Source organism: Leopardus geoffroyi, chromosome X, assembly GCF_018350155.1.
Source record: "Leopardus geoffroyi isolate Oge1 chromosome X, O.geoffroyi_Oge1_pat1.0, whole genome shotgun sequence".
NCBI classification, from domain to species: Eukaryota; Metazoa; Chordata; class Mammalia; order Carnivora; family Felidae; genus Leopardus; species Leopardus geoffroyi.
Genome location: NC_059343.1, coordinates 43,717,234 through 43,729,356, shown reverse-complemented (window position 1 = coordinate 43,729,356; position 12,123 = coordinate 43,717,234). Strand labels below are relative to the sequence as shown.

At 38.6% G+C, this 12,123-nt stretch overlaps 1 protein-coding gene across 1 annotated transcript in view; it reads left to right on the top strand.

The window, feature by feature from the left end:
- The window catches only part of DGKK (diacylglycerol kinase kappa), a 165,735-nt gene that overhangs the window by 120,808 nt on the left and 32,804 nt on the right, over window positions 1-12,123 (top strand). Inside the window, exons 9-14 of the mRNA XM_045471786.1 lie at window positions 780-963; window positions 1,686-1,794; window positions 2,570-2,709; window positions 3,619-3,700; window positions 5,637-5,728; window positions 6,560-6,659. Of these exons, the coding sequence (XP_045327742.1) occupies window positions 780-963; window positions 1,686-1,794; window positions 2,570-2,709; window positions 3,619-3,700; window positions 5,637-5,728; window positions 6,560-6,659 (707 nt within the window). The remainder of the gene's footprint in view (window positions 1-779; window positions 964-1,685; window positions 1,795-2,569; window positions 2,710-3,618; window positions 3,701-5,636; window positions 5,729-6,559; window positions 6,660-12,123) is intronic.

The following is a 12,123-nucleotide window of genomic DNA, read 5'->3' as shown; positions in this document are numbered from 1 at the left end:
TTCAGACAATTTCCCTATAGTCTTGTTTCCCCTGGAAGTTGGTATGATAACTTGGATTGCTCTGCCAGAGCCTTAAAGGAGTGATTAAAGCTCCCTGCTTCATCCCACTTTGATATGTTCTGTAATTAGCTCCTAGCTAAAAGACAGCTTTTCCTCCCCCTCTCTCCTTACCTGTTACCTTCTCACTGTGAGAACTGAGCTATCCCAGAGAGAGGACTAGTTGGTATGCTGATCCTCCTCCTGGGCTCCCAACACTCTCCTTCAGATTCCCCACAGTGTTTTATTAACCCTTCATTATGGCACCAATTTCCTTAATCTTTGTGTTTGAACATATTATTGTGTATGAGTCTGTTCCTCCAGCTTGAGGGCAGAGGCTATACCCCTAGCAGTATCTAGCATGATGATTGGCATGTAGTAGTTGCTTAACAAATGTTTGCCTGGCAACAGCTGGGCAAACATTAAATAAAAGCCCCTTTGGGTTGTGTTCTGAATTCCCCTCTGGTTCTCATTCTCAGGGGTCTGGGCATAAGGAAAATCTGGGAGGCGTTGGATATGTGTTTGGCCTTGTTTGTGGTGATTGTATCATGGGTGTTTACATATATCTAAACTAATTAAATTGCACACATTAAATATGTACAATTATTTGTATATCAATTATACCTCAATAAAGCTGTTTTTAAAAAGTCTTTCCAAAATGTGATGTTAAGTCATGTCTTGTTTCCATCTCAATGGCCCTGTTCTTTGTTCTCCTTTTTCTTTTTGTTGTGTGCATATATCAGGCCAATTAGTAGTATCTTCAGACTTCTGGAACCTTGATTGGTCATCAGCCTGTTCATGTCCCCTTCTCATCTTCATCAACTCCAAAAGTGGCGATCACCAAGGGATCATCTTCCTCCGAAAATTCAAGCAATACCTTAATCCTTCTCAAGTTTTTGACCTGTCGAAGGGTGGACCTGAAGCTGGGTAAGCATGGGGTAAGGGATATAGTTGGGTATATATATGGAACTTTTCACTCTATATATTCTAGACTAGGATAGGTTTCCTGAAATCAGTTCTAGTACCTGGGTAGGAAAGATATATTTTCTTAAGTCAGGACACAAACATATAACTTCAGAACATTTCAGGTTGGGTAGTTGGAGAACTTTTAGCCCTCTCCCAGAAATACCTTCAGGACCATGTCCTGGTCTCAGATTTGCTTTACCTTTCCTGTTTGGAAGAAGTCTAACTATATCTCCTGACCTCAGAGGAGAAGACAAATGGATATTACTGCTCACCTTTCCTGTCCCTCATTCCTTCCAGGGACCAAATAGATATATCTCTACTATAGGCCTGTTTTATTTAGGGACCATCTGACTGTTCAGCTCTGGTTTTTGTGAGGCCACTGGCCAATGTGCAAGGCATTCTTCTTGGGCTCAACAAGGAGTTTAGCTATGTTATTGTAGCTTCTAAAGTATGATTAGGCATCGAAGATGGTAGGCTGAAGCAAGGCCTCATCTCCAGGATTGCCTATGGGAGCATTGCCTGTGATGTTAGGAATACAGAGAGATAGGAGCTAAGTGAAAGAAGGAAGGTAGCCTGTTAGCAGGATGCAGAAGCAGCAGTCCTTAGCTCTTGGCACAGTATAGAAAAGAGTTGTGAACCCTAACCATTCATGAAATTGCTCTTTTTCTCCCTCTTTCTTTTAGGCTGTCCATGTTCAAGAATTTTGCTCGTTTTCGCATTGTGGTTTGTGGTGGAGATGGCAGTGTGAGCTGGGTCTTATCTCTGATTGATGCCTTTGGATTACATGAAAGGGTGAGTTCCTGGCTGACTCAGTTTAGCCATTGCTAGAGAGATTGGGAGTATGGAGCTGCTCATCCCAAAAAGTCCCTGGTCTTCATGCTCCTTATGTATATAACATGTTTTCCACTGGTTTCATAGCCAACCTGGCTGACAGATTCCCAATCTAAGCTTCATCACCTAAACCATTTTCTGGTTATCTATCTGTGAGAAGGAGAAATTAGGGAGTTATCAGAAAGAATGAGCAATACTATATTCTCCAAGCCACAAAGTGAAGAATCAAAGGGGAGGAGAGCAAACAGAAAAGAAGTGGCTTCAGGCAACATTCAGCCCCCAATTTTCTTACCCTCCTGAGGCCACTGATTTTCTTCCCCAAGTCTCAAGAGTAGCAGAAACTTTCCTCTAACTTTCCCTTCTCTACCTAGATAGCTCCATGCCCTTCTGACTCTTATAGCTTTGTCTCCCAAGTCACCTTATCTCCTTGGCCAACCCTTGATAGAAATTTATGGCTATACTTCTCTTTCATAAGCATGGCTATAAATACTGGCATATTCTAGCAATGTTTTCTTTCACTGAGTAGGTTCTATATTGCCAAGAGCGGGGGCCCAACCCCTTAGGAAAAAGTTCACTCAACATCAGACATCTTCCTATTACACTTCCTAAAATCAGAAGTCTCCTATTGCCACTGGTTTTGAGACCACAATCTTTCCCAAGGAGCACCTTCTGGGTTTGTTTATGGGTGGATCTTGGTAGGATTGTCTGAAAGGGGTGCCTGTTTTTGTTCTTGCAGTGTCAGTTGGCAGTCATACCACTTGGAACCGGCAATGATCTGGCCCGTGTCCTAGGCTGGGGCGCATTCTGGAACAAAAACAAGTCGCCTGTCAACATCCTCAACAGAGTGGAGCAGGCTAGTGTGAGAATTCTAGACAGGTGAGTGGCTGAAAGATCAGGTCATTGTGCCTATTCCAGTCCCACATCAGTTATTCTGTTACATCATCTCAACCATGAATGTTGTAACCTCCCTCATAGTGCCTCATTTCCTGTCTAGCTTCAATGCAGGGCAGTTTGTGTGGGGCAGCACTTATCTATTAGGAAGTCAGGGTCCACTATGTATCCTTTAGACATCACTAAAGCCCTTCTCCAAACTCAAAAGATCCTAAATCAGGAGCCCCATGGGTAAATTTTAAGGGTTCTGTCAACCTCCTTCAAGTTGCATAGCTAATAGTCTATGTAAGCATATTTTTTCCTTGAGAGCATTTCTATCTTTCTGTTCTGTTCTAGAATAGTATAGAAACTATTCTATAGCTCCATCAGTTTTTCAAAGAAACTCATAAAAATGAGGGTTCAGAAACAAATGGCCTAGATTGTCTCTGCTCTAGAGAGGAATGAGTATTGCCGTCCTAAGTCCTGAGAAGAAAGACTTTCAATGCTGGGTCATAGTATTTGATTTCTGGCTGCCTATAAGGATATTCTGAGAAACTTTTTCAAGATACCAAACTAAGCTACCACAAAGACTCTTATTCAGTAGGTCTTGGGTAGGGCCCTGGTATATGTATTTTACAAAATCACCTTAGGTGATCTTGATAGTTACCTCTCTATCCGTTCTCTGAGAACCCTATGATGGACTTATTTCCATCACATTGGCCTTAAGAAGTCCTGAGGCAGAGGCTCTACTTGTGGTATATCTTGAGATCAGGTGACCTGGAATAATGCGGGCATCCCTACAACTTATCTTCACCCATCACATAAACATTTTGACCTTTTTATTGATATGTGAAGCATTGATGCCAGCTTTTGATGAAACAGAGTCTAAATATCTTTCTTTGACCTTCATTTCAGATGGAGTGTGATGATACGTGAGACTCCTAGACAAACTCCATTGCTAAGAGGACAGGTTGAAATGGATCTACCCCGATTTGAGGTAACTGCTGCCCAGCTGTAATTCAGGCCAACACCTTTGTTACACAGTGAAATAATAGGCAAAACCCAGAGAGAAGCTTTTGTATTATCCATGGGCTCAATGTGGATGAGATCATTGAGGATTGGAGACATATCAATCAGCAGCTTTTCTAAGAACTGTGTTAGGCACTAGGAATATAACTCATTCATCCATTTACTTATTCATTCACTCAAAGTATCTATGGGAAATTTTATGGATTACCTACTATGTGTGAGATACTGTTCTAGGAGCTGTTCTCATGTGCTAGTGGGTAAAGAATGAAACAGTTCATGCTGTCATGGAGTTCAGAGCCCAGTTGAAGTGATAGAAGCAATACTTTTAATAAAGTAGTATGAGTGTTAGTATGTAAGGAAGTAGAGAGGGGTGGGAACACCCAGCAGGTGTACCAAACCCTTCCCCCTTTCTGGGGGAAATCAAGGAAAGTTTCTCAGAAATGACATTTCAGAAGAGATCAAAGGACCAGAGGGAGTTAACCAGGATACTAAGAAAGAGGTGGCCTGTTTCAGAAAGATGGAATAGTGTATCTTGTTCCGATGGCAAGAGAGAGCATAGAATATTCACTGAACGGAACAGAATATTCACATACATTTGTAATGGCTAAGGCATAGGGGACAGGGAGGAGATATGCTGGGAGAATGACTAAAGATGAGACTAGAGAAGCAATCAAGGGCCAGGCCAGGAAGAACCTAGTAATCCATGGTATAAAATTTGGGCTCTTATCTTAATAAGAATTATAGAAGTGGGTTATTTTTTCTTATTTTATTATGAGAATTTTCAAACATACTAGCTTCTTGAGCTAAATAATAGAACTAGTTACAACTCTAGCCTACAAGATATAACTCTCAAAGACATCAAAATGCTGATTTCAATATCACAGTACATATCATTAGGCATTATATTAAAGTTTGAGACATATAATGCCAATAAGTATACAGAATCCTAACATAGAAACTATCAAAACTTTGTGTGTGTTTATCATAAATTTAAAAAATAAAAATAAAATAAAATGGTAGAGTCTACCATTAACATTTCATTATACTTGCCTTATCACATATCTGTCCATCTATCCATTCTGCTATCTAATAGAAGGGTTTTAAGCAGAAGTGCTCCATGGTACGTGGAGAAACATTTGAAGGAATAAAGACTAGAGGCAAAGCGAAAAGATAGGAGATGCTGCAATTGTCTAGGCAAAAGATGATGGTGATTTGGACTGGTGAAGTTGTAACAGGGATAAGGAGAAGTGACATATTTAAGACATATGAGGAAGATAGAATCATCAGGACCTGGTAGTTGTTTGAATGTAGGGGGTAACAGAGAGGGTGAAGTAGAAGCAGTAGTTGAGAATATAGACTCGAGAGCCAGACTACTTAGAATCAAATCCAGGCTCTACTACTTATCAGCTTCCCATTTCCTGTGCCTCAGTTTGCTGTTTTGTGAAATGGAGTTGTTATAAGGATAAGAAAGTATTTATGTATACCTTAGAACAGAGTCTGGTACAGAGTAAATATAAGTGAATACTTTTATTATTACTAATATTATTATAGAAGAGCTGCACTCTGGCATTGGGAAGATGTGGGTTCAAATCCCAGATCTATTATTTACTAGGTATGCAATATGAGATTGGTTGTTCATTTGAAACATGGACCAAAAAGTACCTCCATGAGTTTTTGAGAATTATTTAAATGAGAGCAAACAATATATGTCTCTTATTTTTAGAATGACCACAGAGCTAAGATTATATATGGGGATCTTCAACAAGAATTCTTTGATTATGACTATTTTCAGAGAGGCAGTTGAGTTGTTGGCAGTCAGTAGAAAATAATGAGGGGATAAGGATGGGCAGCAGACTATGTCCCAGTGCTAAGATTCCGGGGCTGAACACTCCTTTTCCCCCTAGGCTGCTGCCATCCAACATCTAGAATCTGCAACCATTGAGTTGAACAAAATCCTGAAGGCCAAGTACCCCACAGAGATAATTATCGCAACCAGGTCAGTCTTCCTTTCACTCTCAAACTGGGGTGTATTTTTGCCCTCATGGGCTGTTCCTCAGTCAGACAAGGAGCTCATTTTGATAGCTTGGGGCCTAGGAAAGTATCAAATTACTGCCAACTGAAACCTGCTGATTGGAAAGTTTAGGAAAAAAATAGATGAGATTAGGGTGAGTGCTCCTGCTATTTCAAAAAGACAAAATTTCAAGCCACAGATTTAGAAGAAGCGTTACAGAAGGGAAACACAACATTCCATACTATTCAAGAGCATAGCCTAACTCCTACAGCAGGGACACATTGATTTCCATCTAACAATGGAAGAAGTCTCTGTAGAACCTACAGAGTTGCTTTCTCATAGCCTGAGCAATACATTCTCCCCTTCCAAGTAGGTGGGTCATTCATTCCTCCTGGGATTCTTTGGAGGTTTCCTGCCAAGTCTGCCACATTCTCCTTTGATAAACACCCCGCACCCAGGAACAGTCCTCCCAAAGTCATTATCTTTGTATTAAATTTTATGGGCCCTTGAACAATAGCTGATTTGACCCAGGATGAAAACCTGACCTAAGCTGGATCAATTTAATTTTCTTTTCTGAAAATTCTGAATTTATGCTACGAAATTCCAGTTAAATTCTCATAGGTACTCATGCATATGACCATATGTACATGAAAAAATGGGAAAACAAAGGGAGAGGAGAGAGGAAGGACAGGGAGAGAAGGGAGATCAGGAAACAGAGACAGAAAGAACGAGAAGGAGGAAGATGTACTTTATAATAAAAAAGGGCTCTGGATATTATGGTCCACGTCACATTGCCCATCTATCTTATCTTTGCAGATTCCTGTGCTCAGCAGTGGAAGATTTTGTGGTGGATGTTGTAAAGGCCTGGAGTCAGATAAAACAGAACAATACAGCAATAGAATCTGTGATTTTGAAAGTAAGTTTCCATTCCTTTTATCTAGTACTTTTAGTGGAGCCAGGGCCTTTTGATTTGTTATCTTTTAATTTATTATTTTAAGTCCAGTATAATTAATGTATACCATTATATTAGTTTCAGATGTACAATATAGTGAATCAACTACTCTATACATTACTCAGTGCTCATCATGATAAGTTTACTCTTAATCCCCTTCATCTATTACACCCACCCTCGCATCCACCTCCCCTCTGGTAACCATCAGTTCGATCTCTATATTCAAGAGTATGTTTTTTGGCTTGTTTCTTTTTTCTTTGCTCATTTCTTTTGTTTCTTAAATTCCACATATAAGTGATCATATGCTATTTGGCTTTTCCTGACTAACTTATTTTGCTTAGCATAATGCTCTCTAGCTCCATCCATGTTGTTGCAAATGGCAAGATTTCATTCTGTATTATGACTAATATTCCATTGAATATATATACCAATTTTTTTCAATTCTCATTATTTTTATTTTTTAAATATACTTTATTGTCAGACTGGCTTTCATACAACACCCAGTGCTCATCCCAACAAGTGCCCTACTAAATGCCCATCACCCATTTTCCCTCTCCCCCACACCCCATCCACCCTCAGTTTATTCTCTGTATTTAAGAGTCTCTTGTGGTTTGCCTCCCTCCCTTTCTGTTTGTAACTATTTTCCCCCTTCCCTTCCTCCATGGTCTTCTGTTAAGTTTTTAAAGATCCACATATGAGTGAAAACATATCTGTCTTTCTCTGACTTATTTCACTAGGCATAATACCTTCCACTTCCATTCACATAGCTGCAAATGGCAAGATTTCATTCTTTCTCATTGCCAAGTAGTATTCCATTGTATATATAAACTATATCTTCTTTATCCATTGATCTGTTGATGGACATTTAGATTCTTTCCATAATTTGGCTATTGTTGAAAGTGCTTCTATAAACATTGGGGTACATGTGCCCCTATGCATCAGCACTCCCATATCCCTTGGGTAAATTCCTAGCAGTGCTATTGCTGGGTCATAGGGTAGTTCTATTTTTAATTTTTTGAGGAACCTCCATACTGTTTTCCAGAGCAGTTGCACCAGTTTACATTCCCACCAACAGTGCAACAGAGTTCCCGTTTCTCCACATCCTCACCAGTATCTGTAGTTTCCTGATTTGTTCATTTTAGCCACCCTGACAGGTGTGGGATAATATCTCAGTGTGGTTTTGATTTGTATTTTTCTAATAATGAGTGATGTTGGGCATCTTTTCATGTGTCTGTTGGCCATCTGAATGTCTTCTTTGGAGAAGTGTCTATTCATGTCTTCTGCCCATTTCTTCACTGGACTATTTGTTTTTCAGGTGCTGAGTTTGGTACGTGCTTTATAGATTTTGGATACTAACCCTTTATCCAATATGTAATTTGAAAATATCTTTTCCCATTCCATCAGTTGTCTTTTAGTTTTGTTGATTGTTTCCTTTGCAGCGCAGAAGCTTTTTCTCTTCATGAGGTCCCAATAGTTCATTTTCGCTTTTAATTCCCTTGCCTTTGGAGATGTGTCAAGCAAGAAATTGTCGCAGCTGAGGTGAAAGAGGTCATTGCCTGTTTTCTCCTCTAGAGTTTTGATGGTTTCCTGTCTCACATTTACGTCTTTCATCCATTTTGACTTTATTTCTGTGAATGGTGTAAGAAATTGGTCTAGTTTCATTCTTCTGCATGTTGCTGTCCAGTTCTCCCAGCACCGTTTGCTAAAGAGACTGTCTTTCTTCCATTGGATGCTCTTTCCTGCTTTGGCAAAGATTAGTTGGCCATACATTGGTGGGTCCAGTGCTGGGTTCTGTATTCTATTCCATTGGTCTCTGTGTCTGTTTTTGTGCCAATACCATGCTGTCTTGAAGATTACAGCTTTGTAGTAGAGGCTAAAGTCTGGGATTGTGATGCCTCCCACTTTGGTTTTCTTCTTCAATATTACTTTGGCTCTTCGGGGTCTTTTGTGATTCCATACAAATTTTAGGATTGTTTGTTTTAGCTTTGAGAAGTATGCCAGTGCAATTTTGATTGGGATTGCATGAATGTGTAGATTCCTTTGGGTAATATTTTCATTTTAAAAATATTTATTCTTCCAACCCATGAGCATGGAATATTTTTCCATTTCTTTGCGTCTCCATAAATTTCCTTTATAAGTTTTCTTTACTTTTCAGTATGCAGATATTTTACATCTTTGGTTGGGTTTATTCCTAGGTATTTTATGGCTCTTGGTGCAATTGAAAATGGGGTCAGTTTCTTTACTACTCTTTCTGTTGCTTCATTATTGGTGTATAAAAATGCAACCGATTTCTGTACATTGATTTGTATCTGAGACTTTGCTGAATTCATGGATCTGTTCTAACAGCCTATTGGTGGAATCTTTTAGGTTTTCCATGTAGAGTCTCATGTTGTCTGCTAAAAGTGAAAGTTTGACTTCTTCTTTGCCAATTTGGATTCCTTTTATTTCATTTCATTGTCTGGTCGCTGATGCTAGGACTTCCAACACTATGTTAAACAACAATGGTGAGAGTGAGCATCCCTGTCGTGTTCCTGATCTCAGGGGGAACGTTCTCAGTTTTTCCCCATTGAGGATGGTATTAGCTGTGGGCTTTTCATATATGGCTTTTATATTGTTTAAGTATGTTCCTTCTATCCCGACTTTCTTGATGGTTTTTATTTAAGAAAGGATGCTAAATTTTGTCAAATGCTTTTCTGCATTGATTGACAAGATCATATGGTTCTTTTCTTTTCTTTTATTAATGTGATATATCACATTGATTGATTTACAACTATTGAACCAGCCCTACAGTTCAGGAATGAATCCCACTTGATCATGGTGAGTAATTCTTTTTATATGCTGTTGAATTCAATTTGCTAGTATCTTGTTGAGAATTTTCGCATCCATGCTCATCAGGGATATTGGCCTGTAATTCTCCTTTTTTGTGGGGTATCTGTCTGGTTTAGGAATCAAGGTAATGCTGGCATCATAGAATGAGTCTGGAAGTTTCCTTCCACTTCTATTTTTTGGAAAAACTTGAGAAGGATAGGTATTAGCTCTACTTTAAATGACTGCTAGAATTCCCCAGGGAAGCCATCTGGTCCAGGACTCTTATTTTTGGGGAGATTTTTGATAACTGATTCAATTTCTTCACTAGTTATGGGTCTGTACAAATTTTCTATTTCTTCCTGTTTGAGTTTTGGTAGTGTATAGGTGTCTAAGAATATAGGTGTCCTTTTCTTCCAGATATACAGTTTTTGGCATATAATTTTTCATACTATTCTCTTTTAATTGTTTGTATCTCTGTGATGTTGGTTGTGATCTCTCTTCTTTCATTTGTGATTTTATCTGTTTGGGTCCTTTTTCTCTTCGTTTTGAGAAGCCTGGCTAGAGGTTTATCAATTTTCTTTATTTTTCATAAAACCTACTCTTAGTTTCATTGATCCGTTCTACTGTTTTTTAAATTCTATATTGTTTATTTCTGCTGTGATCTTTATTATTTCTTTTCTTCTGTTGATTTGGGGTTTCTTTGTTGTTCTGCCTCTAGTTCCTTTAGGTGTGCTGTTAGATTTTGTATTTGAGGTTGTTCTTGTTTCTTGAGATAGGCCTGGATTGCAATGTATTTTCCTCTTAGGACTGCCTTTGCTGCATCCCAAAGGGTTTATACTGTTATGTTTCATTTTCATTTGTTTCCATATATTTTTTAATTTCTTCTCTAATTGCCTGGTTGACCCATTCATTCTTTAGTAGGATGTTCTTTAACCTCCATGCATTTGGAGGTTTTCCAAACTTTCTCCTGTGGTTGATTTCATGTTTCATAGCATTAGGTTCTGAAAATGTGCATGGTATGATCTCAATTCTTTTACATTTATTGAAGGCTGTTTTGTGACCCAGTATGTGATCCGTCTTGGAGAATGTTCCATGTGAACTCGAGGAGAATGTGTATTCTGCTGCTTTAGGACGCAAAGTTCTGAATATATATGTCAAGTCCATCTAGGCTAGTTTATTGATTCTTGTTTATTGGCCATTGTTTATTGATTTTCTGTCTAGATGATCTGTCCGTTGTTGTAAGTGAAGTATTAAAGTCCCCTTCAATTACCACATTCTTACCAATGAGATTGCTTATGTTTATGATTAATTGTTTTATGTATTTGGATGCTATCGAATTGGGTGCACAAACATTTATAATTGTTAGCTCTTCTTGATGGATAGACCCATAATTATGAAATAATGTCCTTCTTCATCTCGTTACAGCCTTTAGTTTAAAATCTAGTTTGTCTGATAGAAGTATGGCTACTCCAGCTTTCTTTTGGCTTCTAGTAGCATGATAGATGGTTCTCCATCCCCTCATTTTCAATTTGAAGGTGTCTTCAGGTCTAAAATAAGTCTCTTGTAGACAGAAAATACATGGGTCTTGTTTTTTTTTTTTTTTTATCCATTCTGATACCCTATGTCTTGTGATTGGAGCATTTAGTCCATTCATATTCAGTGTTATTACTGAAAAATATGGGTTTAGAGTCATTGGGTTATCTGTAGGTTTCATGCTTGTAGTGATGTCTCTCGTACTTTGTGGTCTTTGCAACATTCCACTCAGAGTTCCCATTAGGATCTCTTGTAGGGTTGGTTTAGTGGTGATGAATTCCTTCAATTTTTTGTTTGTTTGGGAAAACCTTTATCTCTCCTTCTATTCTTAATGACAGGCTTGCTGGATAAAGGATTCTTGGCTGCATATTTCTTCCTATTCAGCATATTGAAAATTTCCTGCCACTCCTTTATGGCCTGCCACGTTTCAGTAGGTAGGTCTGTTACTACACTTACATGTCTAATCTTGTAGGTTAAGGCCCATTTATACCTAGCTGCTTTCAGAATTCTCTCTTTATCTTTGTATTTTGCCAGTCTCACTATGATATGTTGTGCAGAAGATCGACTCAAGTTATGTCTGAAGGGAGTTCTCTGCGCCTCCTTGATTTCAATGTCTGTTTTCATTCCCCGGATTGGGGAAGTTCTCAGCTATGATTTGTTCAAGTACATTTTTAGCCCCTTTCTCTCTATCTTCTTCTTCTGGAACTCGTATGATACAGATATTGTTCCATTTCATTGAATCAGTTCTCTAATTCTCCCCTCATGGTCCAGAATTTTTTTCTCTCTTTTTCTCAGCTTCATCTTTTTCCATAATTTTATCTTCTATTTCATTTAATCTCCCCTCTGCCTCTTCAATACTCGCTGTCACCACCTCTAGTTTATTTTGCACCTCATTGACAGCATTTTTGAATTCATCCTGACTATTTTTTAGTTCCTTGACCTCTACAGCAATAGATTCTCTGCTGACTTCTATGCTTTTTTTCAAGCCCAGCAATTAATCTTATGACTATTATTCTAAATTCTTGTTCAGTTATATCGTTTATATCTGTTTTGATCAATTCTTTAGCTGTCATTTCTTCCTGGTATT